At 34.6% G+C, this 19058-nt stretch overlaps 1 protein-coding gene across 2 annotated transcripts in view; it reads left to right on the forward strand.

Annotated features, from left to right (window-relative positions):
• The window catches only part of LOC149798156 (uncharacterized), a 30424-nt gene extending 11669 nt beyond the window's left edge, over nucleotides 1-18755 (forward strand). Inside the window, exons 9-18 of one of the 2 annotated variants that reach the window (XR_016421978.1) lie at nucleotides 2282-2346; nucleotides 3202-3279; nucleotides 4761-4821; nucleotides 6006-6147; nucleotides 6743-6855; nucleotides 10009-10107; nucleotides 10264-10357; nucleotides 11862-11952; nucleotides 12447-12581; nucleotides 13683-13905. Coding sequence is in view for 1 of the 2 variants with exons in the window: in XM_089963260.1 (XP_089819386.1) it covers nucleotides 2282-2346; nucleotides 3202-3279; nucleotides 4761-4821; nucleotides 6006-6147; nucleotides 6743-6855; nucleotides 10009-10107; nucleotides 10264-10357; nucleotides 11819-11952; nucleotides 12447-12581; nucleotides 13683-13829 (1068 nt within the window). In the remaining variant the exon portion in view is untranslated. Of the gene's footprint in view, nucleotides 1-2281; nucleotides 2347-3201; nucleotides 3280-4760; nucleotides 4822-6005; nucleotides 6148-6742; nucleotides 6856-10008; nucleotides 10108-10263; nucleotides 10358-11818; nucleotides 11953-12446; nucleotides 12582-13682 lie in introns of both variants that reach the window. The other variant, XM_089963260.1, reaches the window with a different exon arrangement.
• Nucleotides 18756-19058: the final 303 nt, after the last annotated feature.

A 19058-nucleotide genomic window follows, 5' to 3' on the forward strand; every position in this document is an offset into this window, starting at 1 on the left:
TCTTCTTTCGCTTGCTTCTTTCGGTGAAAGTATAATAAACGTGTTTAGAGCCCGGACTTCTTACAACATTGAACCTGAGGACAGAAAGCCAATCAAGAATGACTTGTAAAGTATAAAATGTAAATGTCCGTGTACGAAAGGTGTACGGAACTACAGGTATATCGGTTTACCGCGGTAGTTTTTCTCTCGGTAATTAACACTGTACTTTTCCACTGTACCGGCAACTTTCGTTAGAAAGAAATGTAAGGAAATTCCCGAGTAAGCTTGTTACGGATTTATTGATATTTTAAGTAGCTTTTCATTTTAAATTGAAAAATAATTCAATAAATTATTAATGTCATAAAAATAGTTGTATTTGTCACAAATTAATTTGGACTATGAGAAACATAAGTATATTTATAAACCTCGAATCACATGTACAGCACGTACCATGTATGCATTATTGGCGGCAGACAGGGGTGTTATGAAAGATTGTTCAGCCAAATCCAACTTTTTTATATATATAAAATAAAAAAATGTAACATGAGACCAGTGTTTGTGTTTGAAATTTACGTAATTTCACTAGTCCACTAAATATTTTTTCGATCGTTGAGTCATTGTGTTACTGGCCCTCTCTGACAATTATTGTATCCCGGTGATGACACCCAACTCAAAGTTTCCCTTCTATTACATTAACAGCGTAGCTGAAATTATAGGCTTCAGTATCAATACTTACTACTTTTCTCAACAAGCTCTCTTATGTCATTATATTTTTATAGGTGACAACTAAAGTGTAAAACTAATCATCACACTTTAGCTACAGTTTCTAAAAGCCAACATGTACAGCAATTCACATACTATAGCAAATTAATATGATATATGGTACTGACCATTTAATTCTCGTCGGAAAGGGTGGTGGCTGCGGTTTTCTTTTCGAGCTGAGGAATATTATTTTATTTTCTCTCACTATAAAGTTTTTTTTAAATAACGCATTGGATATAACATCGTGTTATGCTGCTGTAAATCAAAGCAATATATTTTTCTTCAGCTACGTGAAAGCTGGAAATTAAAAAAAATCTCACGCGCCTACCCAAGAAAATTAAAATGATGGTTCCAAATGTAACTTCCGTGTACCGTGGTACATGTCCCGTTATGTTCAGAAAAACCGAGGAATACCGCAGTAGAAAATTAGTCATAGCATCCAGCTCTAGCGTGCATAACGAGTATGTGAATTTTCCACAAAAATATCTGATAAAAGTTAAAACGAACTATCATTGATTCTGTATGGAAAAATCAACTGATGTTACGTTAATTTAAAGCTAAAGTACGCGTAGATGTAAAACGATGAAAATGCATTTGAATTATAATGCATATAGTTCGATCTAAAGAGGGACTACAATACATAAATTTGGATTGTAATACATACCGATTGGCTAAACCAATATTATTTTATAGATTCAGCAGCTCACGAAACCTCACTTGTACAATAATTTACCTAAAAGAGCAACATCATGCACAACGAGTATAAAAAAATATTTTTTTCTTTATTTCTTGACTATACTTTGCGATTTTAATGTTAATGATCAGTTCAATAAAACCATACTGATATGTCTCAGTTTTTGTGTATAGTTGTGTACTTTTATGTATAGTATGTTCTTAACTTTGTCCGTGGTTGAAGTTGTAGAGTTGTGGCCTAACTGACTATTAGCATGTTTTGCTTTCCTGAATTTTGTCATGATTACAAGTGGCAAACAATATGCTTATGAAAATTTATGTTTTATGCATAAGCTCGTTTATGAATTTGATGGAATTTTGCATTTGAAATGACCCACATCATAGACATTCCATTGTGTCTTAGGTCAAATGAAATTGGTATATATAATGTCTTCATTCCTGTATTTCAAGTTCAGTCTGTGGAATTGATTACTGTTGTGTACAGATGTATTTTGAGAGGAATCATTTGCACTTTGTTTTAAAGGTAAAGAGTTGCACAAAATTGAAATCGTGCATAGTATTGAATGCAAGTTTCTGTTAATTAACTTCAACAAGCAATTCTTCAATTACATATTCGGATTTGTCTTCGTCAAGTATCCTTGTGTGCCAGTTGATATTATACAAAAGGTCTTAATGTTCTAATGTCTGAAAGCAGCGTGTTTCATTCATGAATAAACATCGATGCTCGTATTGCGAGTATTTTATATTTTATTCTTTACCCCATCCCTTCCCCTCGTAGACTGCGTTAAATAGGTATTTGGTAAATTTGAATTAATATTAGTCTGATTTCACACTATTGTTTCAATAGGACTTTGATGTCATCATAAGAACTCCACTGACGAGTCAAATGGAGGACCATATAGCGTTCTGCAAGTGAGTTTCTCCTCTTGTGCTAAAAATAACGAAACCGTTTCGCAATAAAACAATAAAGTAAAACAGTCTCTCTGTAACCCGATTTCTTATGCAGACTGGTCACTTTGGTCGAAGTAATACTAATCAAACATAAAATGGAAAGACGACCATGCTCACATGGACAATTTAAATTATGTCGATTTAAGTTTGTATTAGTTTGGAAAGTCAGTATGGATTTCTTGTCACAATTATTTTGCCAGAGATATGCTAAAAACAAAGAAATTTCTGTACTTGATTTCGTTTTTGTTTCGGGTTTTATTTTTTATTTTTGTTTCCTTGGTGTTTTTCTATAATTGTTTAATTTTCTTGACAAAGAAAATCTCTAACATTCGGCAAAGTAAAGGATTTTTGCATAACTTTGACACTTTTTTCACCTACCAATTGTGTCACCTACTTATGTAGTTACATATATACTTGCTTACCTACTTCCTTAATTGCTTTATGCATGTGTCTTCCAAGAATATAGAGCGCTAGGTTATACATATTTCGAAATATCTGAAAATACGATGAAGATTCTTCATTATTGAACGAACATTGTCACATATCTTCGTACTCACTTTCTTACCTACTTACTCACTCACTTACTTACTTACCTACTTACTTACTTACTTTATGAACGTGACTTCAGTTGTTAAATGTAGGAGTACACGTATTTCTAAATAGTCATTTACTCCTAATTATACCTGAAAATCTTTGAAGATTCTTCATTACTATTTCGAATCTGTCACACCTGGATAATGCCGTCATACCTTAAGATATGGATATGAAATTATTAAAATGAGTAACTAATTGTCTTTAATTCAAATATTTTTGTAGAAGCATGCCGCTGTTACAGGATTTTCCGTGTGACAAGCTGGCTACGCAACCTAGACATTTCTTCTATCAATACTTTTCGTAAGTACTATTGTTAATGTCAATCTCTTGATGACGTTCCAGGCAAAAGATCGTCCCACTTAGACTTTGCTTCTTGTAGTAGAGTAGTGACAGGAGTTAGGACAAATATTGTAGGAATAAAAGTTCAGCTCGTCTCAACACGAGACACATTTATCCACTAATATTCCTAACATAGATCCAAGAAAGTATTTATTTCCTTTTCCACGTTATTTTGCACAAGTTGTTTATCCAAGAAATCGCATTTCCAAAATGATTGAAGTTATAGAGCAAGTCATACTGGTCATAATTCAGTAGTGGAGGTAAGTTTTTTAGAATTTGATTCTACATACCTTTAAGTGGCAAGTATGCACTTCATTTGGATTTGTCTACATTCATATTCCTTTGGAAGATCATTAGTTAGACGCCCCGAGCGGTGCATACCGCAAAACGAATCTTAAAGTGCGTAGACATTTTTGGACGAAATGAACCTAAAGGTGTGATCCAGTACAATCTGGATTGAATGTCGCGTGCTGTGATGTCACAGTGAGAGCCGCGCATATTGATAAACAAATTCGTACTACCCTCGATTGTGACGATTCCACTGGACGCGCTCTTATTTTGACCCAAGTTTAGTACATGGTCACCATTGTAAAAGTCCATAGCGGTCGATAATTTTAGTCTGGAAGTTTCTTGGTGACAGTTAAAGTGCAGAGTATTGAATACTCAGGATTAAATATACTTTTGTTAAAGAAAATTAGTGTTAAAATTTAAAAGAACAATGTATATTTAATTTAAAATGAGTAAATGCGCATGCATGACCCATGTGATTTGTGCTATAACACAAGAAAGACATTTACATAGAAGTTCAAGTACAGCAACAAGTTAAGAGTCATGTTAAAACAGGCTGAGGAGAATAGTTTAAATTACGTCACGAATAACACCAACTGTTTATGGAATACCTGTGGTAATTCAACTACAGTCTGACTCTATGACGGTGCTAACAAATTTGGAGATAACAGGTCCTTATAAAGAGAATTCAGATAATTGCTATTTACAGTTATATGATTAATTTCGCTCATTTGTCGCTATCTTAGAGTTTTTCAGTTAAACTATCATTTCGGATCGAGTATGGCAGCGGCTGCCGTTTAGAAATGTTAAATGAACAACTCTAGAAAATGTCACCAAACACGTGTTCAGTAAAGTCCATTTAAAACAGATCAGAATTATCAAAGCCCACAACAGATCAAAACTATAGACGAATGACACATGCCTGTGCTTAACAACAACAGTAACAACTTAGGCGTCTGTTTATATTTGTATTGATTACTTCATGGGAGAGAAAAACAATGCGTTCTCAATCGAGTCAATAGTAGAATGATGCTAAAGCCACTAATTAACTGGTTGTTTTCTTATGTTTTGTCACAAAAATATTGTGAATACATTGTTCATCTAAAATAAAATTTCTTTCTTTACCCCAACGTTCGCATTATGTTTTATTTTAGGAAAGGTTCCGTCATTGTACACGACAGCCAAGAGAGCAAGCACCTTGTTATTATAAAAGCTGTAAGTGAAAAGCATTGTTATTGTAAAAACTGTAAGTGGAAAGCATTCTGCCAATTAATGATCTTGGGAAATTAATAGTTTTAGGAGAGGACAGTCTTTTAGACAAATCATGTCCAAAGAAGAAACACCTTTATTTAAACATACTCTTTTCTACCCTTCTTTTTATTATCTGTGTGGATAATGCCATGTCATTTCAGATTTCTCGTAATAATTTATTTCTACGGATAACTGCAGACGTTACAGACTGTATCAAATAGAAATAATGTGGACATTCCAAAGGCAGATGTTAAACAGATTTTGTGGATTTTGTAGTGTGCATTTCGCAATGAGGGCATCGAAAGTTTTAAATGAAACTACACAAAAAATATCATTCACAATATATATATATATATATATATATATATATATATATATATATATATATATATATATATATATATATATATATATATATATATATATATATATTGCAAAGGATTTCACGCCAGACATGAAGAATACCAATCGGAACCCGATGAACAATGTGTCGGCATATTATTGCATCAGGAATTCAAGAGACAAAAATGTATCGTATGCAAATAGCTCTGGAATCACAACCCAGTACTGTATAAATTTTATCGGTGTGACATCGCATGGATGTACATATGTAATTAACTGAAACGTAATCTATATCAAATTCGTAATGACATAGTATATATACGATAAACGCATCGAACTTTCAACACGTGCTTATGATTTTGTTTATCATATTCTTTTATTAAATCACAAATAAATACAATCAAATTATAAGAAACTCCACTTCTCTCTCATATGTACTAAGGGAGACACAATTTCATCTCTACTAATTTGCTAGTTATACTAAGACCTACTTTTCAAAGTAAAATCCTTGTCTTCTGCTTATTCCGGGTAATTCAAGCTTTGTTGTATACAACTCATTGTAAAAGAATCGAAAACAGGTTCCTTCAAACTACTGACTTGTCCTGTTTGTATGATAACCGTATCGGTATTTTATGTGGACATCACTATAACAAATGAGTGATAGAAGGATTGAGAGAAAGGAAAGACACGTGTGGGATATTAATACATAAGGCCCATGAATTGTTCCATTAGTTTAAATTCTGTACTAGTATTTGACACGACTTCATTGACTATATCTTCTTATTCTTCTATTTTTGCTCTGCAAGGGTAAGTGTCGGATGGTGACGAGCTTTGTAGAGAAGGGACACAGCAAACGCACAGCCGGGTCCGCCTTTAACAGGGAACAGGAAAAGGCCTTTCCTCTCTACACAGAAATGCAAAAAATTAGTTTGAAAACTCAAAGGCCAAGTAGGTTTTTACACCAACCCACCGATATCTTCACCTTGATGGTATCAATTCCGTTCGCATGATTTGTGGATATTTTTAAATAGTTAGCAATTGTACAAAACTGTTTTATAACGTTAGCGTGTTTCATTCATAAGGAAACACAGGAATATTGCGAACAGACAATTTGTTTTCTTTTCTTAAAGAAAGCATAGAACATACATCTTAATTGGAGGTATTCAGCTCCCTCCCCATATATATATATATATATACATATATATATATATATATATATATATATATATATATATATATATATATATATAGAGAGAGAGAGAGAGAGAGAGAGAGAGAGAGAGAGACAGAGAGAGAGACAGAGAGACAGAGACAGACAGACAGACAGACAGATAGAGACAGAGACAGACAGAATGACAAACAGATAGACAGACAGATGAATACCCAATTGCTGTAAATGAGATCTTTGCGTATACTCACCTACCCACCCAATAAACGAAAGATAATGACTTTATTCTAACGCAGCAAGACGTGATTCTTCTTAAAACTATATATCTTTCGTGTACTTGCCAAGTGTTTTCATTATTCATTTGTAATCTGTCAGGATCGGAAGGAAATCAGCTGAGAATTAAGGAGAATATTTGTATCGGTCTCCTAACCGGAACCATTGACAAGATTAAACTGGCTGATTACGGACCAGACTATCAGAGAAAATCTGTAAGTTATCTCCATGGCTGAATAATGGATTTGTTTATTTCTTATTTTTAATATATCTGTTTGGATTGTGGAAGTCAGGTAAGTTACCTTTTGGGCACCTTTTCAGTGCCAATTAAACGATACTTTTATAAGCCTTGGCTTTCTTTCCGTTAGTTTCATTTTCTTGTACGACATTTTTTATTATAAAACAAATGGTATGCATTATAATTATCGATTTTCCATGAATCCATATTTTCCGCAAAAGATATTTTGTGCCGCTTTCAAACATTAAAAATCCTCTAGCCAATACTATAGCTATCTCTCATCGCTTTATAACATTGCAAAATATATAGCATTGCAATGATAAATATTTCAGCAATGAAAAAATGGCAATAATGGAAAATTGTATCAATGCTATTAACTACTTCAATGGCCTGCTTACCACGGACACCAACATCCAAAACTCTTGACGACTTATGCTCTGAACGATGGTAACTCTTGACGACTTATGCTCTGAACGATGGTATCAACTGGAGTTTTTCACCGTAAATGCCTGGTAATATATCCGAAAGCACAAATATATTAGGAATCTTCATATGATTTCAGAACTATCTGAGGTAACTTTTGTTACATTGTTTTTTTAAATCGTACCAATATGCAAAGAAAGGGTATTTACCTACCTTTAAAATGCTTGCATTAATATGTTTCGTGTTACATAATCTCTGAGAAAAAAGCTCGACTCTGAAACCTTGCTAGTTTCATTATGGCCAGCGTCCAGCTCATATGCACCAACAGCTGACAACACTGTTGCAGTAGTGAGGTACTGGCCATTGATAATGCCCTACCAATAAGTTTGCAATCATTTTACAAAATCCTACGGCAGCTAGCTGCAATATTGTTGGTCAGTGACTATTCAGATCTCAGATGACCTTGAGATCTACTTGAAAGGTCGAGTATGTGTATCTGTCATACCTGATCATTTGGATTATAAGGACTTAGAAGCATATGGTTAATAATAATATATGCTTGTTTGTTGGGGGGGGGGTCAATCGAAAGATTTGAAGTATGCTTTTTAAACCCCAAACGTAGAGTTCTTAACTCAAAACCGTGTGTCAACAACTGTCAAATGGTCTGTGTCTGACGCTGATGAAATCACATAGAAATTTGAACCTGTGGTTTTATTCCCAGGCAGAAGCCATTGCCTGCTGTGCACATTTTCTTGATGCAACACGTTCCCTACATTTATATACACCAAACACGTGTGGCTGATTTTGACCTGTATCTTTCCGATAAGAGTAAAACATCATCTTCTTCTATGACAAAGTGACGATGGAGACGAAACATGCATATCTGACATTTGTCAGCAAGACTTTCTGTTGATTCGAGGTAGCCATTCCGCCAGATTTACTTCTCTATAGGGTTTACTCCAAGAAAAGAATCCAGAGGCCTACAATCACTTAAATACTAGTTCTGGTTTATTTAGAACGGCCCAGCATAGATTTAGTGCTATCTACCCATATTGTAAAAGATCATTACCAGGAAGCGTTAAAGTCAAGCGGCTTTTATTGGTTTCACACCCCAAAAGAACTCGCTTATTAGTATTTGTCGACCTATTGCATTAGTTCAGAGAATGCTGCGGCATTCCATTTCGATATACTGGAAAATACACACAAAATATCTGCGTGACAAAACAAGTACGAGCATGACAAGAATACTCAAAAGTAAAGCAAACATTAAAAATAGCGTGTATCTTATACAATGCCTGTGCTATAATCCATTTGCACTGAAATATGCCACTAACCACCTGATCAAAATCGTTACTGACCTCGTTGAATCCGATGGAGTGGAGGAGGCAGCTGGCGACCTGTAGAAAAATGGACAATATTGACAGCTGACTTGATGCAGACTTTGTAGTTACAAGTAGTCACCTGGATCCAGTGCCTAGAGTGAACACGCCGAAAGTTGCAAATGTGTGAAAGCCGTTTTATATGGATAGAGCAACCATACCGCATTTAGATTAGAAGTTTTGTCCTGATGTTTGCTAGTCTTAGTCAAGGGCGGATCCTAAAGTGGGTATGGCGCAAAAACATCCCCAACAATCTCCCCCCCCCAAAAAAAAAAAAAAAATGAAATGAGCGCTATGCGATGCAAAACGTTTTCTAAAGTAAGTTTTCTTTACACATATATAATTACAAGTGTGCCTTATAAATGCTTACAATGTATGAGCTTCGGGAGGCTTTATTGCAGCCGTCCTCGCCTGGAATTACGTCACATAGAGCGCTCGCCAACTTGTTTATGCCTATCCCCATAACGATATTTCTGGAACCAACACCGATTAGTACAATATCTCCATATGTGGCACTGGGCATCGTATTTGAACACGAACGAGAAACGATATCCCGTCTCCTTTCTCAAGATGATTGATCCATGGCGAAGATCAAAACATCTGCAGTTACTGTGTTGCGATCTAACTGTGATTGGATCGCATACCTGCCATCTACATATTTTCCTGGAAGAACCATATTTTATATTGATGATGAAATGGTTTTTCTCCAGTCATATAATGAAACACTCTTTGCAGACTTTGAAAATACGGCTGTTATTGGAATGATGATAAACAATTCCTAATTTCATCATCGAGGAAACTATAACTGTAGATGTTTATGATATATTGTCTGAAAGAGACAATTTCAGGAAATGTATTGCCTACATTGACATATCTGCAGTCATCATAATATATGGATTCTTAACAGAAGGCAGATGTTCATATTTTAAAACTTTCTCACTTAAATTACATACTCAAACATCACTGATCAAAATAAATCTAGATTCCAGATCCATTATTTTGTAATATTAGATTATTTTGCGTTTTCAGTGTAAACATTCCAGTTGATAACGTCGCTATACATCCAAGTTTGGTTACATTTTAAAACTGTATTAACCATGGCATTTAAGTCAACAAGACAGCTCAGACATCGCAGGGCGAAGATCTCTGGGAGTCACGCGAGATCATGGTAATACAAGACTATGAAGATATACCTCGGATATTATCACGTTTAGCGCCAACCATATATTTTTAATTTTGATTCTCATTAAATTCACTGCGTGCAATGAACATTTTAGAAAGAGTCTGAGGTCAAACTTTATTGATTTTATCTAATTTTTACATTTTAGGCAAAACTCCGAGAGAAAGAAGAGCGTGCCGTTCCACCACTGAAAAAGAGTAAAACCCTCAGTAGCTTCTATGACAAGATGACGATGGAAAGGAAGCAGGTATTTGAATTTATGGAGATTGCTCAAATGGATAACTGCATTAAATGTCAATCGTTTACTCAATTCAAAATTAGCGTGTTCCTTCTTTAACATGACTTTTATTTGACTAATGAAAGCATATTTTACTCTTGCATGTTGAACGTGATTTACTTTCAGAATGCTGATTATGATGAGTCAGCAAATTTTGAGGAAACATTTTGGGCCGCAAGGCTGCAGGGTCCAAACCTGAAGGAAAGAAAGAAAGAAAAGGGTTAGTTACTAGTAATCAGGTGTGTTTGCAATAAGTACCATCTATATTCATTTATAAATAGAGTTCAACTTCAAACTGCACAGACCCATATCTGCAGTCGTATATTAAGGCGGTAAATCTAGGTCTATGAAGTTTGTTAGGAGTTATCAGAAGAACCAAAAATTTATACCCTGGTCTGCCGGCAAATGCTGTTACAGGAGATCTGCGTCTATGTTATTTGATTTGGACTCCACTTATAAGCGAGTACATATGGCAACAATATGTCTAGATAATCATGTTTTGCTTAAGGTATGTAAATAAACTTTTGTTTTACCTTGCAGTGTTGTGTATCTAATGAATTATGTATGTCGAAGCCTTTCGCCGTTTTAGAACCATTGTTAAAATAGCAAAAGGATATAGTAAAATATTTTCACTGACACGATCTTTCGCCTACGAAGTTGCCATGCCCTGACAACTGTTTTGAGCCATAATTCCTTAAGTTTACGTTAAAATATGCTCTGAAAACCAAAACCGCATACACACGCACGTTGGAAGGGAGAGATTATATTTTAGTATGGAAGATCATACCATCTCATGGTGAGGGCTTGAAATATGAAAACCCGCTAATTACCTGCGTAAAACTGTACTTTTAAAGAGTAATGTACAAAATGACATTACCGCTCCGATGGCCTAGTTGTTAGAACGTCCGCCTCGGATGCGGGTGGTCGTGGGTTCGATCCCCGGTCGATTTATACCAAAGACTTACAAAAATGGTACTAACAGTTGCCTCGCTTGGCGCTCAGCATTAAGAGTTAGTGTTAGGACTGGTCGGACTGGTTTCAGGATAATGTGACTGGGTGGGACATAATGCTATACGTCTGCGGCATGATGCCCCAGTGCTAGACATCACTATAAACTGTCACACTGCAGACATCGTAGCGATATGACTGAAAAATTGTTAAAGCTACGTTAAAAATCCATATCACACACACACACACACACACACACACACAATGTCATTCTCATACAAATGAAAATGTACAATGTTTCCTAAAGTGAAATGCTTGCAACCCTTGCTTTGCTGTGAGTGTAGTGCAGCTCTGTAAACAGTTACCTTGAACAATTCTTATTAGATTATGTCCAATTCAGTTAAGAGAATTGTAAGAGAAGTAACTTTCGTTAAGTATATCGCATTTGTATATTGTGCACATACGTGTTTATTTATTTGTTTCCGCTTATACGATTTCCGGAATAATTAGAAGATCGGGTGTCGAGGGGGGCGAATGTTCATTCTGACTATCAATGTGATTTTTTGTTGATAGAGTCGTGTTCTGAATATTGTCTCAAACATCCCATTATAGATGAATCGTGAATTGCACATTGTTGTATTTTGTGTAGATGTATTTTAGATTATTTTATACACTTGTAAAATGTATCACATAGCTAGAATCATTGCAATTCATTCTATACCTCGCACTACAGAGTTCAGTTCAGTTGCCACTTCAATAAGATGTTCATCTTCTAGAAGGTCAAAAGGCAAAGGTTCGAATCCGTTCTACCGGAAGGAGAAAACTGCACACGCGCAGGTTGCTGAATTGCATGCCGGGTCAGTCTTTGTAAGTACTGGTTTAAACGGTTCCAGTTTATTTCTGATCCTTTTGTATTCATAATAACATTTTTAAAAAAAGAGAAACCACATGTGAATTACTTTATCAATTGACATTGGAATCGTCGTTTTTCATTTCTTTTGGAACAATATGTCGGCAGTTAAGGGATACATATGCATAGCTAAATTTTGATGGAAATGAGGGAACGCCTTTTGGGTAATCATCCAAAGGGCTGTTAATATACAAGTTTCAACACTGTTCACGAAGCATTCATTTGTCACAATTTTAGCAGTGGACGCGATATTGCAGCATCTATTTTGAAAAGTCTTATGCAGCCAGGAAGAGTGCTCATATCTTCCCTGTATTTTGTCAAACGTGTGAGTGCAGCAAAGAGAGCGGGAGAGGGATGGAAATTCGCTCTCACTATTTTTGACAATATCTGCTGTCGAAATATCGTAATGCTAGTCTATCAGATATCGAAATTATATGTATGCCTTTTCCAGGGCATGGAGTCCTTGATGCAGAAGCCTACCACCAAGTTTTGTCTGATCAGTGATGGCTCAGAGTGCATCTTTCTGTCCAAGCGTCTATTCCTAAGCCTGGCCAATATAAAGGTTTTAAGACGGGTATCTGACATGGTAAATATTCTCAACCCGATTAACCCAACATCGATTTTTATAGCTTTAAAGTCACTGAACACAGAGGTTATCAGACTATAGAGTGTGTCATGCAATGCAACGTTTTTTTTTTTAAAGTTGATGTAATGTGACCGACACCATATTTATGTAATTTATTTTGGTCAAGATTACACACACACACACACACACACACAGAGATATATATATATATATATATATATATATATATATATATATATATATATATATATATATATATATATATATATATATATATATATATATATATATATATATATATATTGTTATGCATATCTATATTATGTGTGTCAATTATCATGATTATGGATTGTAAGGGTCATTTACTAATTAACATATTAAATACCAATATTATTGATGATTGTGAGTCAATACTTTAAAATGAAGCCTTTCTTAAACAAAGTACGTAATTTCAAGGTAGTGACTTGTACTTTTAATCCAAGCAGACATCATGTGAATTGACTTTAGGACATGAGTTCTTGAAAAACCATGCTGACATAATTCCTGATTAGTTAGGCTGCTATACATTCAGCCAGGGAAGGAAACCGTTTACATGCCTTGATTAAATATGCGATTCTCATTCTGCTTTCTGTATTACGTCCTAGTTTTTCTTATAATGGATAATTGACTTAAAATTATTTATTTATAGCCTTGCAGGCATAATCAAAAGTCAAATACTTGCATTCAATTTAGTTGTGAGGATTTATTTATTTCAGTTATACATCTGAATTACAAAGTGCTCAGACTTTTCCGATTTAGTACCTGTATTGAATTACTGTGAAAGTATCTAAAGATATTTTTTATTTTATCATTTTGATACATCAAGACAATTAGTACCTCAGCCCAAAAGAGTGAACGCCATTTCGATTACCACTAGAATTCGTTTGGCTTTTTCGATCCGTTTGGACAGACTAGAGATCATAACCCTCAAATGTAATTAAACAAACATTGCATGTGCTTTGTTCAAGATTTAAATGATTTTGATGAGACAGCAAATGAATCTATTGCTTATATAAGCATCAACTGTAGATGCAGAAAGCAATACAATTTCTTCCTTTTCAGGTCCATATTTATCCAAGTCAGGAATTTATAGAGGAGCAGGTAAAGCACTACCGAAACTGGCAGAAATACAAGGCTAGTCTGGTCCAAGACGTGCTTAAGCGCCGAAGCCAAACAGAAAGATCATTTGTTGGTGGAGTTCCAAAGTAGATCATATGTGTTCAGAATGGTTAATGAATATAAATAAATTTGTTATACAATTCATAAATATGAACAAGATTAATCATTGGTGACTTTTTGTAAATGCTTTTCAGAGTAAAGCATAACTGTGATTAGTTCATACCACCTTTTGCGATTTCTCTCTCTCTCTCTCTCTTTCTCATTGTAGCACTGTTTTTACTCAATCGATACCAACTAAATCCTCTAAAAGGGTAAATATGACAGTGACAAAGCAATTCTTGTTATGTTGTGTATTGCTATTGTTTTTATTTGTCAGAATTTGGTCGATGCTAATCGATAAAACAGAAAATGTTAATTATACACAGAGATTTGCTGGCAAGTATTCTGAGGTAGAATCGAAAATTGAAGCGGGTCTTTATCTTGAACCATCAGTTTTTCAAATAGAGCTTAATTTTCTCATTAGTGATATTATCTACACACGATCAGACAAAACATTTCATAGTTTTTACTCCCCAAGAAATGTGCAAATTGCAGACTATGAATCGAAATAAAAAGAGTTACAATTCTCCATCCAAATTTTCATGTATTCAGGCCATAGCAATTGGAAACTGCGACCATGCCCAAAATTGCTATGGTATCGAGGATTGCAATGGTGAAATCAGGTGAATGTTTTAGTTATTGATCTCATGAACCCTATAAAGAGCGGCAATACTTTCGTGCATGATATTACTTTTTAAGGGTATCTCTGATAGCTGAATAAGTTGATACAATATTTGGATGGTCCTCCTAACGCACACCTTGCTAACGTTACTGTTATATATAGTTTGACAGTCTTTTCTCTTCTATGCATGTTTATCAGTGTCAAGTTTATGTACAGGAAATATTCAGATCTTGTGACTATTATCTGATCTGCTGATTCCAAATGAAACTCTGTCCTGTGGCATAGAGCAGTGATTCCCAACCCCCGGGTAGAGACCCAAATCACGGTCTGATGGGTCGAGGAGGGTCGCCGGGCCTTTTTGAGGATGGTAACAACAACAAAATGAAGAAACGGGTTCGTGAGGCTAAGAAAAAAGTCTGGAAACCACTGGCATAAAAATACGATGATGGAACGACGGTAATAGGAACGTCCTATCGGAAAATATCCTTGTGGCGCAGCTCAACCATTGACGTGTCTGAATACATCATTAATGTGTAGATGTCGCTCATGATCGAACTTACGTGAAATCTTTATAATATGAGCCTGGATAATTTTTAAAGATTGATTAAAATCCGTTGAAAAAGAAGCTTTGAATATTCCGAAACTGACAGGGTAGGACTAGATAAGACATGTACCATACGTTACAGGTGAGGCATTCTTGTATATCCGCGTCATACAGTATGTGTTTTGTTCCTAATAACGATCTTATCTTTTGACCTCACGCGTATTCCAAATGATAGATTACTGTGGAATTATGTTGAAACGATCCACACAGAGTATCACCATTTTTATAGACACCATAATTTCTCCACACCATAATTTCTCCACTTCAAACATTATAGACATAAGATACGTTGTTTTATGTTACTAAATTGAGCATGAAAATACGTTGTTTCTTTCTCATGCATGCAGATAAAGATCATTTTGCACGAATTATCCACTAGTTCCTGCTTGCACAAAATCCATTTCTCCGCGTTTCCTAAAAGATGATCGCACAAAAGAATCGATTACAAGATTTTGAACCTTTTATCACCGATTTTTGTTTGCAAATCAGGAAAATTAGGAAAGCGATTAATTTTGCCTCATCATATTTGACTGAAAATCTGTGCATAATTTACAGTCTCTATTTAATTTATTAGAATCAGCAAAATTGTGATAGAAAAACAATTAATAGAAGCAAAATGCAATAACACATGAATTCTGTTTTGTTGCCGTTGTGGTTACTTTTCATCGGGTTCCAGACATTGGTTTGTCGGATGTAACTTAAAAACAGCAACTCCAGTTTCATTTTAAAGTAATATCTCTCCAATGATTAAAAAACCCGGGACCAATGTTAACTTAAAGCAAGTTTTTGAAGATCAATAATAATAATAATAATAATAATATCACGTGAATACACAATTCCTTGAGACCTTCTTCTACGGCCTAATCATTGAAAAGCATGTAAACCACGCAAACAAACACAAGCAAAGAAATATATCACGTATCTATCAATATGTTTATTTATACCACACATACGTACCTATCAATATGTCTGTTTATACCACACATACGTACCTATCAATATGTTTATTTATACCGCACATACGTACCTATCAATATGTCTGTTTATACCACACATACGTACCTATCAATATGTCTGTTTATACCACACATACGTACCTATCAATATGTTTATTTATACCACACATACGTACCAATCAATATGTCTGTTTATACCACACATACGTAACTAGGATATACTTAAACACGTGTTCTCGCATTTTAACATAGTCATTTAAATTCATGCACACGAATAACTTGCATTTTCTGTTCGACTAATCTATAGCTAATACTAATAAAATAATTTATTTAAACAGAACAATTCGAAAAATTCTAAACAACACTTGTAGCTACTTGTGTTTACAAACCTAAAACTTTGTTTTTTAAATAAAAGATACCCTAATACATGTAATTTAGTATCCTGTAGTGTCAATGCAGTAAAATAAAATAAAAACTTTCGATACTTATTTTAAAATAGGACACAACAGGAACAAATAAAACCTCAAGGAAATGTTATATAACTAAAAAAAGTTACCGTATATCTCATAATAATTTTTATATCACCATAAGTTATTATATTAAGATATAATTACTTGTAAAGAGGTGGAATCAAAGGGAGATATGATAGTGTGGCAAGTTCCTGAAGAGAGAGATGCTAATGCCGGTAATCAAAATGAACTAAGTAAACAAACAACAAATTATGGACAAACGGGCTGAAGAATAATTTTGTCAAATAACTTCCAAAGTGGCCCTTTCTGTAACTAATTTCCCCCATTTAATGAGCTCTGGGGCCAAAGATCTTAATGACATAGGAAAACTCCTGATTGTTAAGGTGCAAAGGTGGGAAACTCGACCCATGTTGATCACAAAAGTGCAAATTGTCAGGCTAGTCCCACACAGCTACTTCTGAAATTGGGTTTAATTTACCTAACCAACAGTATAACATAATATATTATCAAGCTTGTCCACAATGATGTGTGAGACAAGTAATCGACGTTTACACAATCAAACGAGTTTATGCAGGGCATTAAAAAGATGGGGCAAAAATGTCCGTTTTAAATAGGTGTCCTTGATATGCAGAACTGAAATTACTGGTGTCTTTTGTCATCCTATTTAATTACTGCGCATTATATATATTTTTAATATATAATTCTGAAAGAATTTTTACAATGACAGGCCGATATACTTATTATTGAAAATATATCAAATACGTCTATAATGTTGGACATTTTAGGTTATAATTAGGAAAAGTAAACATCAGTACCTTCTTGTCAGTTATTCTTAATTAAATTTACACAAAGATATTTAATAATGAATCATTTGTTATTATATTTTTAAAAAAATTATATCATTCATATATTTGGAAATGGCTATTTCAATTTATTTTTATTCAGTCCAACAATTAATCAATGTATGTTGTGCACTGTGTGTGTGTATGAGAGAGAGAGAGAGAGAGAGAAAATCATTATTTGAAAATATTCAGAGTTCATTCTTAATTTCAACTATATTGTATTAATAGATCGAGACAATTACACGGAGGATCTAGGTTGTACCTGATATGAAAAAGTATTTACATGGCAGCCATGCATTTTAATCTGCAAACAGCTTTTCGCACAATAAGATTAAAATAAAATTCAGTAACTAATTTATGGGTTATAAATAAGATCACATATGCCAAACAATGTTAACAGTGTGGATCGACTTTCCTTTACAGTATGATGTGTGAGTAAACTTTATAGAAAATTACTACAAGGCTACCACACGAATTGCCACTCATTTAACAGCATTAGCTTTGCTACACATGTAATGGCTGCCTTTATTTTAGCATTAAGTGATTTCTGTTGTGAAAATACTTTAGTTTCTCTTGGAACGCGAATACTATGATACTAAATAGCCTGACTTTTCAAGGTCAGGTATGAGACCTCCTTTGCATATTCGTCTGGGAACAAAATGGCTTGCTAAATTTGTTCTATCCAGGTAGAGCAAGACGCATGATTTCCCACTCATGTCAGCGTAAACCCAAACGACGACCACTGCATGACATGGGAGATAATTCCTTTTTCGTCATTTAAGGACATAAACAACATTTAAGTCCAATGCAATCGAAATAATCAATATTTGAAAAGGATTACTCCCCAGTACGCATGCGCCAGTGGCTACTCTACGTGTCATCAAAATGCATAACAATATCAAATAATAAAACAAACCTTAAAGTTACTCTGGAACAAGATTTATCTTATCATTGCTTTACCATAATGTAGTAACTCTTTATTATTTTATTAAATGACAAGTCAGTTGTTTGATCATTGGAGAAGTCGAATTACTGAGGTTTTGTTGTCTCATTCTTCCATAAGTAGTACTTTCCGAAAAAGATAGTGTCTTTCTGATATCCAGAACTGTATATCATGTCTCGAGAAGCATTTCAATAGTAATTTTTGAGATGCTAAATTCATGTCGGCAAGGGGATTGCTGACCAAATCGTGGTTGACAATTTCCGTATTTTACACATTTTACGCATTTCATGCTCTCCGACCTATTGACTAAACCGAACACTAAGTCATAGAATGATAGTCTGTATATAATATCGAGCGAGATTTTCTATTCTTCAGTATTCGCAAATTAGAAGTATAATTCTTTTTGTTTGAGAATGTTAAACTTGCATTCCGCTATCTTGGTTTGTACATTGCATAATTAAATTTTCATTTAAAAAGACAGCTCTTGCGTTCCGTTGTTTTATGCTGTTTGTATTCCTCTCGCAAGTGGTATCTCTCTGAAATCGTTATCTCAGTGATCCCATATACAGACGACTTAATTATATGCCTCGGATTGATTAATTTATGAGGCTTGCACACTTCTTGGTAGCCGAGCCGATTTTCACACTTACTACGTAACAAGCTTTGTTATCTCAATAAATCACGAACTGATCACGGCAGATGTCGAACTGGGACTTGAGCTATTACTGCCTCATATTATCCCAGTCTACAGAAAGCCAGAAATGGTTTACAACCACGGTGGCT

Source organism: Sinohyriopsis cumingii, chromosome 6, assembly GCF_028554795.1.
Source record: "Sinohyriopsis cumingii isolate HCF-2022 chromosome 6, ASM2855479v2, whole genome shotgun sequence".
Taxonomy (NCBI): Eukaryota; Metazoa; Mollusca; class Bivalvia; order Unionida; family Unionidae; genus Sinohyriopsis; species Sinohyriopsis cumingii.